The sequence below is a fragment of the Salarias fasciatus genome, chromosome 17 (assembly GCF_902148845.1).
Source record: "Salarias fasciatus chromosome 17, fSalaFa1.1, whole genome shotgun sequence".
Taxonomy (NCBI): Eukaryota; Metazoa; Chordata; class Actinopteri; order Blenniiformes; family Blenniidae; genus Salarias; species Salarias fasciatus.
Window position 1 is genome coordinate 4819898 of NC_043761.1, and position 19542 is coordinate 4839439.

The 19542-nt window shown below is 47.4% G+C and overlaps 1 protein-coding gene across 2 annotated transcripts in view; it reads right to left on the bottom strand.

Moving 5' to 3' along the window:
• Positions 1-2201: 2201 nt before the first annotated feature.
• The window catches only part of pawr (PRKC, apoptosis, WT1, regulator), a 56901-nt gene continuing 39560 nt past the window's right edge, over positions 2202-19542 (bottom strand). For both annotated transcript variants that reach the window (XM_030113029.1, XM_030113030.1), the window contains exons 3-7: positions 14242-14367; positions 9574-9608; positions 7065-7155; positions 5509-5613; positions 2202-3239 (exon numbers count right to left, since the gene is read on the bottom strand). In XM_030113029.1, coding sequence (XP_029968889.1) covers positions 3153-3239; positions 5509-5613; positions 7065-7155; positions 9574-9608; positions 14242-14367 — 444 coding nt within the window. In that variant the 3' untranslated portion in view covers positions 2202-3152. The remainder of the gene's footprint in view (positions 3240-5508; positions 5614-7064; positions 7156-9573; positions 9609-14241; positions 14368-19542) is intronic.

Below are 19542 nucleotides of genomic sequence, written 5' to 3' on the forward strand. Positions count from 1 at the left end.
AGCAGAAGCCAATCAGAACGTCGGAGTGAAGTCAGTGCAGAGCGTCTTAATTTCTCGTACATGTTAAAGTGAAGCCCCCCCCCCCCCGCTGGTCTGTCAGCTGGAGCATCTTTGTGTCGATGCTCCAGCTTCCTCATGAATATTGAGGTCCAAATCAAAGAGCGGCGCCGGCTAATTGCATTTCAACGCAGGAAAAACTCCTTTTGTTTTCTTTACAAGGCAGTAAAAATCTCTGTTCCGTTTCTTTCATCTTTCTTGTGGTTTTAGTCATTTTTCCCCCAATGTCACACTTGCATTGAGGAGTTTCTTTGGTTTCCTTGGACAGTAAAAGCCAAACATTTAAAAGTAAATGTTGGATTTTTCCCGGCCTGATGAGCTTAAATGATGCCATTTGTTAAATGTCAGGTCTGAGCTGCTGCTGTTCGCTGATTCCTTTCCCGGTGACTCTTCTGCTGCATTTCAACAAAGGGCAGCTCCGCGGTACGAAGACGAGGCGTCTCAAGTCTTGCTTTTTTTAACAGTTTTCCAGATCCGATATGTTCGCCTTCAGAGGACGGCGGGAGATCCAGTTCAGGAGAGGAGATCTGAGTTTTAAAAAAAATCTTTTTTGTTTTGCACAAATAATGATCTATAATGACGACAATGATAATAAAACAATCTAGATTACAGAGAAATATGATCAGAGAGAAAGAGGAAGAAAGAAAACCATCAAAACATTAACCGAATGAAGAAAAACATTTTCTAAATTTTCTGAACTGATGGTTTGGACTGATGAACGCGTTTCCACATGGTGTAAACTGGAGCCGACGACTTCTTTGGCTCCCTGCTTTAGTGGCTTCACGGTGCTCGCTACCATCCTGCAGTCTCCAGTGGTATCTGGCAGGATCCTTGAGATTGGAACGGTTACATAACCACACACGGTGCCTATATGTAATCCTCTCAGCCACTATAGCGGGCGACGGCGTGAACCGTCTAGAAATATTGCCGGTGCCGGGAGACACTTTCTGCAGAGCCTCACAAAAGAACCGCCATCCTGCCCCGACGGCAAGAAGGCGGCTTGCTGGGAAACCGTGTTCGCAGGCAGTGAAACCTGTAATTTACTGAGCGCTGATAAGACAGACAGGATTGTGATGCTTTGGTGGGGGTCTGATTGTGCTGCTGAGAGCGAGCGGCGGCTTATTGTGACAAAGCAAAGGCACGTATGAAATGTGGCCGCCCTCCTTTCACCATTCCAAATGGCAAACCCTACAAGTTCCCATAAAAATGCTAATGGGGATTACGGAGAGAGCCTGCAGCACTTCCCATCAGGCGAGGGGGGGGGGGGCATTATCTGCAAATTTAGCTGACATTAGTCCTGATACAGCGCCTATATGAATCCTCAACTCTGTCACCAGGTGAGGGAATTAATGTGTGTGTGGCGGAGACGGAGGCTTCAGGTTTGTGATTGGCATGTTGAATCATCACGGTGTGTGTGTGTGTGTGTGTGTGTGTGTGTGTGTGTGTGTGTGTGTGTGTGTATGAAACGGAGCCCCCCCGCTACCGTCACATTGCATTACCGACTCAGTGGCATGGTATCATCACATCAAATTAGTCTTAATGAACACAAGCGAGTCGACTGAGGAGAGAGATAATCAAACTTTTATTAAATGACTTAATCTTCTGTACATGCATAATGTAATGGAGAGAGAGAGAGAGAGAGAGATCTATGATGTCTGCCCGTGATGATGATCTTCACCCCCCCCCCCCCCCCCCGAAGTCTGAGTGCACAAAGAAGCAGGATTGCTTTTGTCTATAGATGCAGAGCTACCAGACCAGCCTGTTTCCCTTGAGTAAACGACAGAGGTGCATTTTCAACAGTATATTCCTTCAGTTCATTTGGTTATCATACAAAATTTAAAAAAAAAAAAAAGTTCTCCAGGCATTTTTTTTAAAGGTTTGACAAAAGCAGCTAAACATCTATCAGACGTTGCATTGTGTAAACCCGAACAGAATCCACACATACTCATAGAAAGCATTGTTTTCAGGCTTTCACAGAAACAAAATGACTCGGGTGAGTGTGTGTGTGTGTGTGTGTGTGTGTGTTTGTGTGTGGAGATGTGTGTACTGATATGTGAGTCTGAGATTTTTAAGTGCAGGTAAACATTAGTGCATGTGTGGGGTTAGATTAGATTCTGTTTTCACCCCTCTCCTGGTGGATTTTGCTTCTGCTGTTACACAGAGGGTTTTTTTGCCCCCAGTTTGGACTGGCAGGCTGACGCTCATCAGGCCTTTTGGTCTTTATTGATACCAAGTTGATTAGTCGTAAATCAAAGTGATTACAAATATAACTTCACAAGGAGAAGCAAACCTGTGAGTCTAGGCTGAGGGCAAAGAAACCCCATTAGAACCTCAGAAGTACCATGACACACACACACACACACATCATTCTGCTTCCAGAACAGTCCCAAACATTTCTCCACTGACAGGAATAAAACTCATTAACCTCAAGAAGAAACTATTGATAAAGAAAAGCGTCGAATTGATCGTATAACATGTTTAAAATGAGCCTTTATTCAGATTTGTAGAAGCCCCCCCACCCAAACCTCCACCCTCAAGTGGGATTAAAAATGTACCGAGAGGCGGATCTGGTGCGGCTGCTGGCGACCGAAGCTCCAGGCTTCCACCAGTGTTCGTGTTTTCCAGACTGTGAGGCACTGCGGAGCTTTGGCTGCCGACTCCTGCTGAATTTGGTCCAAACTGCTTCGGCCTCAGACACAATCCAAACGCCGCAGATGGATGTCAAGTCTCCATTTTAGCCTCTTTTAAGCCATTTGTAATTTTTTTGCAGCACATACATTCATATATTTTTCCTTTTTTTTTTTTTCTTTTTTAAAGACTTTATCAGAAATCCAAAAAAAAACCAAAAAAATTAATCTAAGTGGCCTATATACAAAACATTTACATTAAATATGGAAAGGACGACCTCCACCGCTCAGCTCAGCCTTCACCGCACATGGAAGAAACCCTCCTCGGGGGAGGGAGTGTGTTTTTTAAAGGCCACAAGCCTCCGAGGACGACTAGCCAACAGTCTCACCTCTAACAGACAACAGACACGGAGAACAGGCGGCGCGGTGGCACAGCGGGACGGTCGGTCAGGCCGGTGGCTCCGGGTTCTACCTCGTCAGCTGACCCACCACCTTCAGCAGCGTCTTGTTCTCCTGCTTCAGCTGCTCGTTCTCGTCCTCGATGTCGTCCAGGTCCTGAAAACGGCATTATTGCCATTAGAAGGTCAGTTTTGTTTGCTAATCACTGGATATTGAAAAATGCGCGACAGTTAAACACATCAACCTCCTCAAAAAAAAAAAAAAAAAAAAAAACCTGCCACTTTAACTTTCCAAACTACAAAATCTCTGTTCCTTTATCAGTAGATGGTTAATCCTGTCTGCAGTCTGAACTCTCCACCAGACAGGATTTCTGTCTTAACAGCTTATCAAACACAGCGGTTAAACTTTATCTTTTCATTCTCTCCCAGACAAACTTCTGCGGTGACTCCGGGTTCAATCCTGCACCGCAGACGCCGTGCGGATGGGCTGTTATCTCCGGCTTTAGCGCCGCGGGAGCCTCTCTCAGGGACATCTGTGACGCCTCCCGCTGCGCTGACCCTCCTGACATCAAGCACTTCTCCTCCAAACAGCTTCCCGCTCTGGGTGTAATGCTCTGGCCTCTGCACCGGCTGACGGGCTGTGCACCGTAATCACACCAGGTGAGAACATTATTTCAGCTTGTTTCGGAAAACGTACACACGGACGGGTGTTTCAGCAGAGCACCGAACCCCAGAGTAGTCAGAGGGAGACGGAGGCAGGGCGGGTCTGGAGTTTTACTGAGTGACGACTTCCTCAGGACGAGAAGGGACGACCGATTCCTCTTCATCAAGCCGACATGACACAACTTCTTCAGCCTCGTTTCTATTCCCAGCAACTTGCATCCCTGGGTTTTAGTTGAGGTATTTCAATTGTAGATACAACTTCCAAAACATTCTACAAATTTCAAGAGACGCCAGGAGACACTCCACAGGTCAAGAGATGCTCTAGAGGTCAAGAGACACTCTAGAGGTCAAGAGACACTCTAGAGGTCAAGAGACACTCCAGAGGTCAAGAGACACTCCAGAGGTCAAGAGACACTCCAAAAGTCAAGAGACCCAAGAGACGCACTAGAGGTCAAGAGACACTCCAGAGGTCAAGAGACGCTCCAAAAGTCAAGAGACACTCCACAGGTCAAGAGACGCTCCAAAAGTCAAGAGACCCAAGAGACGCACTAGAGGTCAAGAGACACTCCAGAGGTCAAGAGACGCTCCAAAAGTCAAGAGACACTCCAAAAGTCAAGAGACACTCCACAGGTCAAGAGACACTCCACAGGTCAAGAGACACTCCACAGGTCAAGAGACACTCCACAGGTCAAGAGACACTCCACAGGTCAAGAGACACTCCACAGGTCAAGAGACACTCCACAGGTCAAGAGACACTCCACAGGTCAAGAGACACTCCACAGGTCAAGAGACACTCCACAGGTCAAGAGACGCTCCAAAAGTCAACGAGACACTCCAAAAGTCAACGAGACACTCCACAGGTCAAGAGACGCTCCAAAAGTCAACGAGACACTCCAAAAGTCAACGAGACACTCCAAAAGTCAACGAGACACTCCAAAAGTCAACGAGACACTCCACAGGTCAAGAGACACTCCACAGGTCAAGAGACGCTCCAAAAGTCAAGAGACACTCCAAAAGTCAAGAGACACTCCACAGGTCAAGAGCTAAACTGTTGATGTGTTTCACAGAACAGAGAGAGAACAGTCAGTTTGAACACAACTTTCAATTCAGAAGTTTTGAAGTGACTTTTAGTTTTTCTTCTATTCCGCCTCAAAATAAACCAAGAAAACCTGAAGTGAAAGAACTTTAAATGAAGACTGAAAGCTGTTTACAGCTGAACGCTGTGATTTTTCTGATGTTTTCATCTGAAACTCCACAATTCCTCCTTTATTGATCCCTGTTAGTTTTCTTTTTTTTTTCCTCTAACAGTGAGTACTTATCAGAACCTGGTGAAAGCAGCCGCGGCAGGGAAAACCAAAATGACAGAAAACACTCTCAAATTTAACTCGACACAAAGAGCATTTTCGTAGACGAACAGAATCTCGTTTGTTGAATCAATAAAGCGTAAATGTAATCTGTGACACAGGCGTTCAGTAATAACCTGTTAGAACGGCTTTTAAAGGGCGAGGCGCATTTCGCTCGCCGTCTTATTCCCAGCATGCGCACGTTTACAAAGAAAACACATGTTTATGTCCAAATCCTGATGGAAACCTAGAAAATAGTCGAAAAAGACACGACGATCACGCAACAACTCCAGCAAAATGTCAGATGCTGATTTGTGACTCCCACACGCCTCCCACACACACAAAAAACACAAAGCAACACGGGGGGGGGAAGCAAAAAAGCAGACAACAGAGCAGAACAGTGGTGCCGGCAGGACTCACTCTGTTCAGCAGGTCGATTTCTTCTCTCAGCCTCCCGATGAGATCGTCTTTGTCCTGGTGAGCCTTCTGCAGCCGGCCGTTCTCCTGCCGCTCTCTGGCCAGCTCCTGAAACACACGGACGTTAGCGGCACGCTAACCTGGACGCTGGGACGGCGCTTCATGCAAACGTCGCGGATTAAGGGAGGAGATACGACGAGCACTGGCTTGTCCAAACATCATATTTGATGTTCTTCACCGGTTTGAGGCACTCGGGGTTTTATGTGATTGGCTACTGACTCGGGGTTTGTCGTGGAAGAGAATAAAGAGTGCAAAAATGCTTCAACAATCCAGGTAAACGAACACTCGAAATGTAACTAAAGTCTCCCATTTTCACCTGAAAACGTCATGGAAATTAAGCCCAAATTGCAACTGGTGCAAAGAAAAATCAAACTGAATCTAACTCAATTTGCAAACTTCTAAAACTAACTGTGGCTCTTGTTCAGTGTTTGTCAAAGCTTGACTGAAAAAGCCCCTTTTTCCCGTCAAAATCACACGATAGCGCCGACTTTTCACGACTTGACAGCTTCAATAACAGTATGCAATCTTCTGTTTTCCAATTCCGCTCCGCAGACTCCACTCCGCAGACTGCCAGCAAATAACTGTCTCCTTTATATACTACTTTTGTCTTTCTTTCAATTGTACTTAAAAGCCAGCGTCGTCTTGTCCGCCTCCTCTCGAGGAAATTAATGAATATTGTTCCTCTTTTCCAGAGACAGAAGACTGTATGCTGGTAATAAACCGAGCGTTATCGAGCACGCATTTTCACGTCTCTGAGGAGTTGCAGAGGAGTATTCAAAGAGTTTCTGAAGGAATTCGCAGTGCAGGTACAGGAGGAGGCAAAACGTCATGAAAGAGGCCGTTTTCATCCCGAGGCTCAAAAGAAGATGGGAGCTTTGAATTCCCCCAGAAACTCCACAGCATCTGGGCATGTTTTTAGAGGAGTCAGGCGCTGAAATCCAGCGAGAAATTCAACATTTTTAAGAAACTCACGTATGGGTTGATGTGACCGTCTCCTCCTCCGAGTCTGGTTCTACAGAAAGTCTAAAATATAAGAAATTCGCGGCCCCAAAAAATCTAAAATGGGATTTGAGAGGCATAGCTTGACCCGTAGAAACACTGAAGGCACAGAGGTCAGAGCTGCACTTACTTTAAAACCCACTTTCTTTACTTTTCAGGGCTGAGAGGAGAAACGTGACTCACTGTTCGCACCTCGCTGCCTCCGCCGGTGATTTAAAAGCCTGGAACGCCGCAGCCACCAGATGTTGGGTAAATATCAAACCTCTGTGATACGGAAAGACTTGGAGGACGCTCAAGAACAACAGGAGACGACCTTCTCACAGCGGGCAGCAGAGAGAAATCTGCCCAATTTCTGACTCATCGCCACCATGAAACAGCACAACTCACTTCTGTAAGAAATTCCTAAAAATAGCAGGAGAACTCGCCGAGCTTCCTAAATAAACTCTCCAAACGGCTCCTCGTGTCGCTGTGTCAGACTCCAGGCGACTCCACCCGTTTACCTTCTCCAGATCTTCTATCCTCTTCTCCAGGCTTCCGGCTCCTCCGTCTCGGCCTTGGCGGTTGTGTCGATGCCTCGCCTCTTCTTCAGAACTGACACAAAAACAAAAACAGGCACTGCTAGTGCTCAGCACAACCACTCAGGTCTTTTTTTTTTTTTTCTTTTTTTGTCTTAAATTATTCAGAAGAACAAGAAAAGTGGAACAGAAAGTGTTTGATTTCCGGCGTTGAGGGTTTCCGGGGCTGCATTCGTTTGAAGGTATGAACCACTGGCTTCAATAGGACGACACGTCCATCATCAAAAGAACAGGTGGGGATATCTTCTGCCCGTTCGCCCTTTCAATTAGACGTGCATTATTAACGGCCCGTCCCTCCGCCTTTTATTCCTCTAATGGAGAAACGGCCGTCAAGGATTTGCAACTCTGGTGCAGAAAGGATTCTGATTAGGAAACAATTTACACTGAAATAGGCTCAGGAATGGAATGGCGGCGGGAGAAACGGCTTCACAGCTCTTTGTGTGCAGCCGGAGCAGAACATTAAGCTTATCTCCCTCTCGCTTCCCGGCTGCTCGCAGGGCATCCGGGGAGGAATATTCATGTGCCGCATACTTTCTCACTGACCTTATTCCAATAATTATTGACGTGGAAACTTGGGAGCGAAGCGAAAACACCCACTCGCCGCTATCCGAGGACTGTGGCAGGTTTCGGAAATCTCCCGGGGAATCAAATTACTGGGGAGTCTGCAGGCTTCACTGGGTTGTCTGAAGCGGGACTGCTGGCAGGTTTCAGGCAGACAGGAAAAGTTGTTGGCAAGACAAAGGACAAATATAACTCCTTTGTACCATCTGCGCTCGTTTTAAGACCTGCCAGATATGACGTCCCCCATTATGCAACCCGTTCACCTCCGCGGGTCCAAACACAAATCTGCTTCTCTTCTCCAGCTTTTTGCTTTTCGTGCAGCAGAACATCAACACGGTGCTATAAGGAACACATAATCAATTTCATTCCTTGAAACACTCATGCTCCAAGATAAAGTGCTTTTCATTCGTCTTCCTCAGCGTCTTCATCACTAACTGATCTTTATCAAGAACAGATGTGTGCACATAAATATGGAACAAGCAATATAGCAACACAGTCACCGTAAAATATGGACCAAAAGAGAGATGCATATATAAACAAGACGCCTGGGCAGGTACTCCAGCTCCAGCATGAACAGCAGATGTTGAAGCTGAGCCTAAACATCCACAGCCTCCATGCTAAATATCACACTGCGGCCCATTAGCACCCCGCGGGGTGAAGTCTGGGGGAGGAGCCAATCACACTCCTGGGAGTCTCAGCGGGCGGGACGGACACGGCGGGGAGCCCGGGCAGCCGGATCAGGTAGAACCACGTCTCCACAAACCCCGGCGTCAGAACGGGCACGCTGTTCAAGCGTCTGGCGCCGACCCACGCCGTTTTCAGCTGAAGTTATGAACGCGCCAACGTCTCGGCGCAGATCAAACCTCCAGGACGTGGCTGCGTCGTTTCAGGCCGGAATCCAGGCGTGCTCTTCAGTGTGACGTGCGTTAGCATTACAGCGTGGTGCTAACCAACTTCTACTGTTACACTACTGCTTTACATTTTTGCATTGCTGAAAAAAAAAAAAAAAAATCTGAAAAAAACTGAGCGGTCCAGTCCCGAAAATGTCAAAGATTTTACCAAAATATTGAATCTGATCCATTATTAGTTTTAGTGAAATGTCAATTCCCTCTTCAGTAATTTGAGAACAGAAATTTCCCATCAAAATGATTCTTTTAATACCAGTGCCATTAAACATAATCAGACTTTCTGTAATGGGTTCAACTTCTTTGAATTTTAGTCAAATTTGTCATTTTAGTTGACTTTAAAATCTTATTTACTCATTACAGAGCTGTGCATTAACAATTTGTGGTCTTACTAACTGCACTTTTCCACTAAAATTACAAAATTACTGCCAGACTCATTAAAAATGTATACTTCACATACTTTGGATGTATTCACACCACGTCATTTAATTGATAATCATTCGATATCCGATGGACATATTCAGGATTTCAAGCACAGTGAATTACAGTAAAATACCGTGTGTCCACTTCACAAAGAAAGGACTTTGACTTTCATTACGATCAGGAGCTGAGAGTGAGACCGAGGGGGGGGGGGGGGGGGGGGGGGGGGGGGGAGACGGCCTGGACGAACTGTCCGAGGTACAGATGGCGTCCTGTCAGCTGCGGTTCAAAACAACCATCAAACATGGTGAACCATGGGCGCTTCGAAGGAAAAACAACAACAGCGAGGTATCGGGGGGGGGGGGGGGGGGGGGGGGGCCTCGGACCGTTTCAGGGAAAAGCTGCTCTCGTAATTAATGACTCAAACCGACGCTTCTCATCGCTGCTTCGCCTCATTTTCCTGACGCATTAGTGGTGATGCTGAGGCAGAGATACTCCACAATAAATAAAATAATATGATTAAAAAAACAAAAAAAAAACAGTCTAACCTTTTGTGGCGGCTTGTTCCAGATCTGGGAGTCTCCTGAGGACAGAAAGAAAGAAACGTGTTCAGTTTTTGTCTCCACAGAAATAAATCTAAACTCTCCAACAATGATTTTAAAGCTACAATTTCACAGGGATATTGATGAACAGCTACAGACGCAGAGTATGCAACCAATAAACAACCACAACAAAAACAAGATTTGATTCAATAGAAACTGAAAGAAATGTTAAAGAAAAGACATCTGGCGTACCACATTTGTGAAGAAACAAATATAATGGAGCAGAAAAGAAACTTTTCAGGGGCAGCAGCATTTATAGAAAGAAAGGCCTTGAGGTTGTGTATGAATGTTTGTGAATAGGAGCTTCTTAGCTGATGAATAGCTGGACTTTATTCCATCTAATAGTTCAGCAGAGACCCGGTGGCCCCGAGTTGTGGAGCACAATCTAGTTCTGCGACATGACGGTGCATGTTTATCTTATTTTTCCCATTATTGTAAGATCTAAAGGTTGTTTAGATCTATACTGCGGCGATGCTCTAATAAAAATCGCCTTGGGTAGAAAAGCATTTCTCTCGCCAAATAAAGTGTGTGTCACAGAGGGTGTAAGATGAATTCGCAGCTCTTCTTTCCTGAGGTCCTGTGCAGTCAAGGGTTGCGGGTTTGATTGAGGAGCCTCGGCTCTGCTGCAATCTATCAGTCAGGGCTCGGCTTTGGCCTGAATCTTAGCGTACGGCCGCCTGTCTCATCCAGGCCTCATCCATTACCGCCGTTCCACGGATCCGGGACGGATTCAGCAAGGCGGAAGGAAAGGAGAGAGGTTTGCAGCAGCAGGAGGCTTCACGCCGAGCGAGAGCAGGTTCCACTCTCATCACCACTGGAATTAATTAAAAGCTGTTGGATGAACGTCGCTCCAGACGCTGACAGACAGATGAGGTTATTCAATACGCTTCTATTCTCCGAGAACTGAACCCACGAAGACCGTTGGACTGCAGGACCACGACTTCACACAGAAACTAGGCTTCCACAAACTATCATCTAAGATTCGCTCCTTGTGTTGCAGGTAAGAACACCGGAGCACATTCAAGACCGATATTGTCCACCTCAGGAAGTGGTCTGGCGCTGGAGTGCAGCGGCGCTAATGTCTCCTATTTAAGGCTGCGAATGAAAATAACATTCATTGTCACCGAGTACGAATCACACTGATTGCTTCACAGTCGTTCAGATTGTTTTCTGAGACGTGAGAAACTGCAATCACTCTACAATTCTTCCAAATCTGGAACTTACAAAAAAAAAAAAAAAAAAAGGAGATTTTTCCTCTGCCAATCAACCAAGTGTGTACAAATACAAAATGCTGTCTAAATGTAAATGTACTTTCACTGTCTGCAACGTAAGTCAGCCTGGAGGATTCTTTGAATATACAATTGACCTGCGGGTCCAGAGTGCGGCTGTCCGACAGGCGCCTGATAATGTGAGAAATTATTCTTTGCTTTCACCGAGGAAGTCCGGCGCTGCTATTTCGTGCGATGCTGCATGCGCGAGTGTGCTTCATACGCCGAGTCAGCCGGCTGACAGTCGAGGAGTGAGCCAGCCGGATTATTTCCTGAGGTAATAAGAGTCAAAACAAGGGTGTGCGGGGAGGTCGCGGCGGTCGGCGCCCCGATCACGCTGTGCCGGTGGCTTGTTCGCACGCGGTGACACCGACATTCAAAACAAATGGATAAAGAGATCCCAAGAATACGTCTGCCTTTAAAACCACAGGAAAGAGGCTGGAGCACGCAGCGATCACAGCAATTCAAGTTAATGTCACGCATTAACAATATGCACCAATAAACTCAAAAAAAAACTATCATAATGTGTTGAGTGGAAACGCGGCCTCTCTAAAGTGTTTCACGGCGCTCACCCGCTGCCTGCTGCGCGAGTCTGAAAGCCAAGGCCGGAGTAACTCATGTACAGCTGCCTCCCCGCACACAAAACCAGCTTGTGTAACTTTATTTATCATGCTTGAGCTGCGCTGACAGCTTCCATAAGCCACAGCCCTGAGCTCAGACTCGCTGGGAAAACACACACAGGCTGAATATCGGCTGGAAAACGAGTGTTTTATCAGCCAGCCGTCCCGTTCTTCACCGTGGCTTTCCAACGTGTGCCGAGACACGGGCTGCATGCGTGGATGAATAATCTCACTTCATGACAGGTTATTAAATCTAAAAGCCTCGATGGGATTTTCCTCTGAAGAACTAGATCTTTAGCCAAACAGAGCTCAGAAGGTTTCTCTGCACAAGAGTGATAAAGATCACCATTTCACTGGAGGCCTTCAATAAGGTCAAGGTGAACAAGAAAAATGCATGATGGGGAATTTAAAAGAGCGCGCAGCGTAGTAGAACCGCATGGCTGAGAGAGATAACCTGCTGCAGAAGCACAGAATACCTGCACATCATCTGAGCAGGTTGTAATTGTCTCGACGTGGCGCGTTCTGTGGTTCAGAGACTCCATTATCAAAATTAATCTAATGACTCGACTGGCTCCGTAATTAATTACTTCAGTCAGAAGACGTTTCGTCGTCACTCCCATGCTTCAGTTTCTGCGTTCATCGTTCCTGCTTCTATTCGGCTCGTGTTTCTTTGCACGACTGTGTTTTCGTTGGTTCACCAACTCACAGGAGTGTTGAAGCGACCGAATGTAGAACGTCGAGCGTCCAGCACTCCCACAACGTGCTCCGTACCGCCACTGCTTCCAGACCGAGAGGCGATAATGAAAAATGCAAATGAGGTTAGAAGTCGCTGGCCGGACGCCGTCGGCGCTCCTCCAGGTGCAGGAGACGAGACGGGGCGCCGCATTAAAAGCAGATGATGCCGAGGAATGTTCCATGTGCTTCTGGATCAGTGGAACAGGTTTTTTTTTTTTTTTTTCTTCTTTCCTCCTTGCAGGACTTGCATACCAGAGGAAAGTCAGCTCTGATAAGCAGGAGCACATGCCTGCAGAGGGCCTCACAGAGTCCAGGAACGTGGCGAAGAACACCGATTCCAACACGTCGGAGCTTTTTAACCATCTGATGGACTATTTGACACTCCCTCCACGAGAGCGTCTCCCGGCTGGAAGGCCCGGCTCCACGCGCCCCATCAGCAGGCCCGACACGGCCACCGCTCGTCTGGCTCTTGATGAATGCGGCCCGGAGAGGAACGCCACATTTCTGAGACGCTCCATCTCTCACAGACGTCTCCAGATGACAGCTCTGTTCGCAGAAATCCCATCTCTGCCCCCCCCCGCCATCCCCCCCGGCAGAACAGAAATATCAGTTTAATATGAGTGACGGTGGAGCGTCTGACGGTTCCATCCTGCGTCGCCACATCTGCTGCGTGTTAGAGTTCATCCAGAGGTGGGGGGGGGGGATCAGACCCGGAGGGCACCGAGCCCTCCGCTCAACCAGATGTGTGTCAGGTCGTCTGAACCGCTCGCTGTTTGTTTACGCGCCAGCATTTCATGTCAACAACCCAGCAATCCGTTGCTTTTTACCGGGTTTTTTTTCCCCCTCCCTCTTCTCGTCTCCAGGCCGTATCCCAGCAGGTGCCGTCACAATCTTCCTGTTAGCGTTGTGTTTGTGTACATATTTCATACACAAGACTTCGCTTCGCGTAAACAGCCTGAGACGGTTCCAGCTAACCCCCCCACCACCACCACCACCCAAAAACAAAATAAGCCCGCTGATGCAGAACAGCCAATCCATGTGGAACGCCACTCGCAGCGACATCCAGAGTTGTCGCACACAGCGGCGGAGCCATCCCTTTCTCTTTTTTCACCCTTAATGTCTGTTAAAATGGCAATTTTGGTGTCAGTCAGAGGAGTTCTGCAGGAATACAAACACAGCGGATGCTTCGCTCTTCGCTACACAGCTGGACTCCTTTCACATCCTCCGTGCTTGATTTCATATTGAAAATCGCTCGCCGTGCATCGGGAGGCAGTTGCAAATCGCGCCGCCGCTCCTGTCAGATGGAGCAGCTGCAAATTACAAGCGAGTCACTTTTCTGCTTCCGTTTAGTTTCATTACTGAATCATTTACGTCCTCGGTTTAACAGATCATTTGTCGCGGCTTCGTTCTCGTGTCCACACAGCCTGACTTGGCGTTTCTCCACCGTGCGTGCTTCAGAGGAGAACGTATGGGGATGCATGACGTGCAGGAGGCTCATGGCGTGCATCGCTGCATGCATTTGTTGATAAACTGAGGCAACGTGGCGTGAGGCCTCACACAGAGCCAAACGGGGGGGGGCACTGATGGAACAGCCGCCCTGGCACTTCCAGATGAAGTGTGATGATTTATCTCTTCAATTCACCTTTTTTAAATCTGAATTTGATCAATAATCATTGTGATCATAAATCAGAGAGGACAAAAGAATAAGAAAGCTGTGCAATGACTGCAGAAAGAGCAGGAAGTTGTGGAAAAAGTCACGACTTGTGAGGCGGTGTGTGTCCGAGCAGCTTCTCAGCCTTTCGGGGTGTGTTCTGCGGCGCGGAGCAGTGATGAAACGCTCAGACACCTCGGGACGTTGCATCAGCGCAGAGCCGCTGATCTCCGCCGGAGTCTCCCGAAGCAACACTGCCTCTGTTTGGCAGCAGGCGTGAAACGACCTGCACAGGATTCAGACCAGAGGCGCTGCCACTGCAGACCCCTCCCCCCCTCACCATTAAGTAGCCGGTGGCGGGGTCGGCCGTCATGGACTCGTTCTGGAAGGTGTTGGCCTGAACCAGCTCCTCCTCCTCCCTCCGGTCCTTCTCCCCAACATCGTCGTCATCCAGCTCGTCCAGACTCTGAAAAGAAGAAAACACATTAAATAACACAAGAAAATATTGATTTTTAACAAGTTTTAGTCAGATCACATCCTGACTTTTAGCAGCTCGTGTGCAGTCAGTTGCAGGTTCTGTGCATGTCGAGGCTCCCGGCGGTTTAAACCCAGGAGCAAAACTCCGGCCGGACTCTCTCTCATCTGTGGTGACGGAGTACGGCTCAGAGGCTTCAGGAGGAACTGCAGGGTTCAGGCTTACCCGAGCTCCAACCCTTTCTCCTCGACAGAAAGAATGAGGCTCTGATTCCACGCAGAAGTTTTGAAAGTGAAACTTTGAGAAACTTTCAAATGACTACTCGCTTGCTAAAAAAAACTCTCCTTCTAATGGAGACGAATCGGCCCGGATCGGGAGAGATCCTTTGAAGACATGATCACATTCGCTTCCAGGAATCTCAAACGCTGCCCGGCACCCTGAACCCTGCCGAGGCAACAGGAAACCCGTCTGAGCGAAGGCCTTTCACCTCCTGGGGACGGTGGAGGAGGAGGGGTTGGGTGGGGGGGGGGGGTCTTTTGACCAGTGGAATGTCCCTTGAAAACACAATAAAAACAGAAGTGTGTAAACACTCGGCCTGTGACGGCCTGGACGGGAGTTAGCTTTCATTATTCAGGCGGACATCTCAGACATTTCCTGGGAAAACCTCCAGCTTCACTCCTTCTCCTCCGTCGTCGTCTGGATTCCTCGCTTTATCTCGGAGTGGGGGGGGGGGGCCTGCTGCTGCCCCCCCGGCTTCCTCCTTCGCAGCACGTTCCAGCGTGGCAGTTAGCGGGTTCATGTGTCGGGAGTGGCGAGGACAGATTGCATAAACAGAGCTCAACCGTTGGGACGGCCGGCCGGATCGTGACGAGAGACGCGGACCCCCCCCCCCGGGGCGGTGGGGGGTGAGGGGTGGGGGGGGGGTACTTTTCCTGTTCCTCGCTGCGGGGCGAACAAAAGATGCCCGCTCGACAGATCCGTCGGCGGTAAAAATAGCCGTACAAGGCTAACAAGGAATGCGGCCGTTTGCGAGGCCTTTCCTGCCAAACGCTTTATCGGCCGTCCTCGGGGAGAACGCCAGCTCGGCGCTCCGCTCCATGCCCACCAATCCTCACCCCCCCGCATGCGCACACACACACACACACACACACACACACACACAAAACCCTCAGAAATCAGACCTGGAACCAGAGGGCTCCAGCCCTTCACAACCAAACTTTAATTGTCTAAATCTACAAGCAAGCGGGACGCCGCTCCGGAGCGGACGGGGCATCATTTTAGGATTAGGACCAAAACAATAAGTTGGAAAAGCAAAAAGCGAAAAAAAAAAAAAAAAGACATTAAACAGAAGCCCGTCTGTGTCAACACGACGTGACTCAGCTCTCTGCTATGCACCAACTCGCCTGAAATGTGAAATCGGGGATCTTGAGGTTTATTTTGGACAGACGCGCAGCTCCATTTTGCTCTCCGCGATCCCAAATTGTGGTGGTTTTTTTTTTTTTATCTAATCCAAATACAGGGGGAAAGGGAGATCTGTGTGCAACCATATAAGGGATGTTTTTACTCCTGATACCCTCAAAATGTGTGTGTTTTACAGGCTGGATCCTGAAGAGAAAGTGATGAGAAGCAGATTAATATCTGACAATGTTTTAAAACTCAATTAGAGTTGGAAAAAGACAAGGCTGCTAAAATGGTAAAGGAGACAATATTTACATATTTTTAGAGGACAGTTCCTACAATAATGAAAATACTGTGTTTTCTATTCTGCTTTTTGATTTACTTCAGCATATTTTCATCTTTTAAGGGAAGAAGCACGAGATTTGTTCCTGCTACCAGTTTCCTTGTTGACTAAACTAAAACTCAAGTAGTAGAAAACAGTCCAGGTTTAAAGTTTCATATTTTAAACCCCGTTCTTGCATACACTGTGCTCAGAAAGAGCTCAAAGAGCTCACAAGCTCAGTTCCATGAGGAGTGGGCCGGACCGGCCAACCAGTCCAAAAATAACCTTAATATTTTGTACTTTAAAGGTTTTCTCTATTGTGATTGAGCATACAGTATGTTACGGAAATGTCGATATTCTTGCAAAAACCAAATAGTTATCACAGTAATTCACAACAATCTCAACATGAAGCCAATTTTCAATGAAACCTTCTGGTGCAAAATACAGAAAAATGTGGAAAAAACTTTCCCTAAAGCTGTTGCACTCTGCATGAGTTGACAAACTCACTCTAACACCATGGCTTTGGACGTCCTGGTTTTCCAAAATGACGGGACTGTACTTTCAATAAAGCAGATCGTCGTCTTCATTACATGAATAAAACACTGAGCAACTGATATTTCTGTTTCCAGAAAGCAATATATTCGTTCCTAAAACCAACCCTTCGCTCACATGCCTAAAAAACCCCCGAAACAATGGAAAATACTTTTATCATTGAGACTTTTCTCCTTAAAACTGTATTTGTTTGTAGATGTTGTGTTTATGCAGCAGAACTCTGACCACACGGACATGGAAACTTCCGAGGATTCAAATAAAGCCCACAAGGCCTGAGACTAATTATGATGGATGAAGACACTCAACTGTGGCGTTCTCAGATTAGATTAACAAAACACCGCTGGATTACGAGCGGAGTGACCGCAGGGGATTACGTTAAACTGTGCGAACGGTCTCCTGGTGAGTGAAAACTCAGAACGATGAGGAGGAAACATGCCAAGTCAGGGATGTGTGGGAGAGCAGAACACGAGGGGCCCGACCTGCAGGATGCTCCCTGCTTCCTGTTTACAGCAGGACGGAGTGTCAGGGCCTCGCTAAACTGTTTACTCAAGTCCAAAACCCCGGCGTCGCTCTGAACATCCAGCACGCCGCACATACAGAATTGAAGAAGCTGCATCTGGAGCGGAGATTCACGCTCTATCGGAAAGCCTGTTGTGGTTGGAAACTCTCTCTTTGGGGAGGAAAATGATCGCTCATCTCTTCTGAAGCTGGAATGTGAAAGCAGCGGCGCGGCGGGCCGCCTGATTTACTCTGAATCTAAAGACGTATGTGTGACGGCAGCTCGGGGCGAAGGTGGAGATATGAAAAGATGAAATGAGACATAAGTACCAAGTTCAGATTTTTTCCTGTATTAAGAGTTTTGCAGCATTGATTAAACGTCTGATCTCATTAACCTTTACATTTTGAACATTTTATTTAAATTGCTCTAATTATTCATTACCTTCCTGCTTTTGGTTTTCAGTTCTTGATTTTGTTTTTCTGAGGTGTCAGAATAAACATCAAGACTCCACAAAAAGCTTCTCAACAGCACAGGAAATGAAATGTATTAAAACCCTCTGATTAAGATAATTTCTAACCTGGCACATTCCTTCTAAAATAATAATATGGTGATGACAGTCACAGAATTAGAGCATACAAAAGTAAAACACATGCAGTCTGAACTTTTACAGACAGCCAATATTAAAAAAAAGTTTTGCCTCATTTAAATTGAGAAACATGTAACAGTGTCTATATATTTCCATATATCCACACATCCTTGTTTATTCCCTAATACATATTATTTTCCAGCTCCTTAGTATTCCAATGTCTGTTTTACTTTAGGACTCTGAAAGAGCAAAACACAAAAACAAAACAAAAAAAACAAAAAACAAAACACTAAACATTACCAAAGGGAGCATGTACCTAAAAATGGAGTAATTCCAGTCTGACCCACTGGGTGGCAGTAGTGAGTCACTGTGCGTCAAACTCCTGAACGTTTCTCCATTAAAATCCGAAGCTGCTGCTCACTGCACCACCCTGTGGCACAAACCGGCATTACAAGACCGATTAGGTTCAGGCTGAAAGAGATTTCTCTGTAACATCAGTTGCTTTAACTTTACAAAGTTTGATTTTACTGTAAGAAAATAAACGTGAGCATGCGAGCGGTTTTGTGTTGGTGCCAGCGCCGCGTCCACTTAGCCCTCAGATTCATCTCTAAACAAGCAAAGGGCAGCTCGCTGCTTTACCGAGGCCTTAATGATTTGTTTGTATTAATCACCCGCCGCTCGCCGGCGTCGTTAAGATGATCTATTACAAGAGAGGGCGCTGCTCGCACGCCGCCTCGCCGGTCACTCCAGGTGACGGCGCCGCGCCGCGCTCAGGTACGGCACAGATCAGAGCGAGGACATCCACAGCGGAGCCGCCGGCTGATTAACGCGCCGCCGCCGACTGGCGAGGTCAGCGGCCGGTCTGGCGGCGGCTCGCCGGCTCTGCGCCGCAGAGAGACTTCCTCTGACAGCCGTGAAGAGAGGATGGCAAAAAAATATATCACATTTAATCCCGTAAAAACGGACTTTCCTCACCTGCTGTGGCCTCAGTCAGATAAACTTTTCTTTTGTCTGGCGTGGAAAAAGTTGGCGAGTGGGAGGCGACACACTACAAGCTCTCAGGCATGTCAGATTTACTCCAAAATTTAACATTTTTACTGATTTTAAGGGATCTTTAAGAAAATCATAATCTAATCCAGCCTCATTGCAACTGGCCGAACCAGAGTGATAATGTTCATTTCGTCATAAATCCAGCGTCTTTCTGCTTGATTCAAGTCTCTAAATAACACAGCGGGGGTTTTTTTTTTTGGCCGCAGGGTTATTTAGGGATGAAGTCAAATAGTGTGTGAGACATTCTCAAGAGTCAAAGCTCCAATTGGCCTCAGAGCCGGAGGCTGCTCCCTTCAAAGTGACGCGTTTATCAAGTTCAATCCCGTCAGCCTGACCCCTATTTTACACTCCAATGGGGACCCGAGCTGTTTTAATCGGCGCTCATCCGAACAAAACCAGCTCCATTTAAAGAGGAGGGGAGCAGAAAACAATCAGCAGGGGTCTGGATGTGAGAGCTGACCCGGCGAGCAGCGTCAGGGTTTCTGTGGAAGTGTCGGCGCGAGGAAGGGGGGGGGGGCCGAGTAGTGCTGGGCAGAGAGCTTAATACATGTGTGGGAAACCGCTCTGCGAGCGCTTCGCCAGGCTTGTTCTCCGCTCTATAACCTTCACGGCGGCTTGGAACGGAGCGGCGCTTTCAGCTGAGCTTGTAAAGTTTCTGGCTCGCGGTGTTTGAGAGGGCGGGACGGCGTGGAGGGGGGGCATTTAAAGCGACTTCACAGCAACTCCACAGAGAAATCCCTCCAGGGTGGATTAAATAAT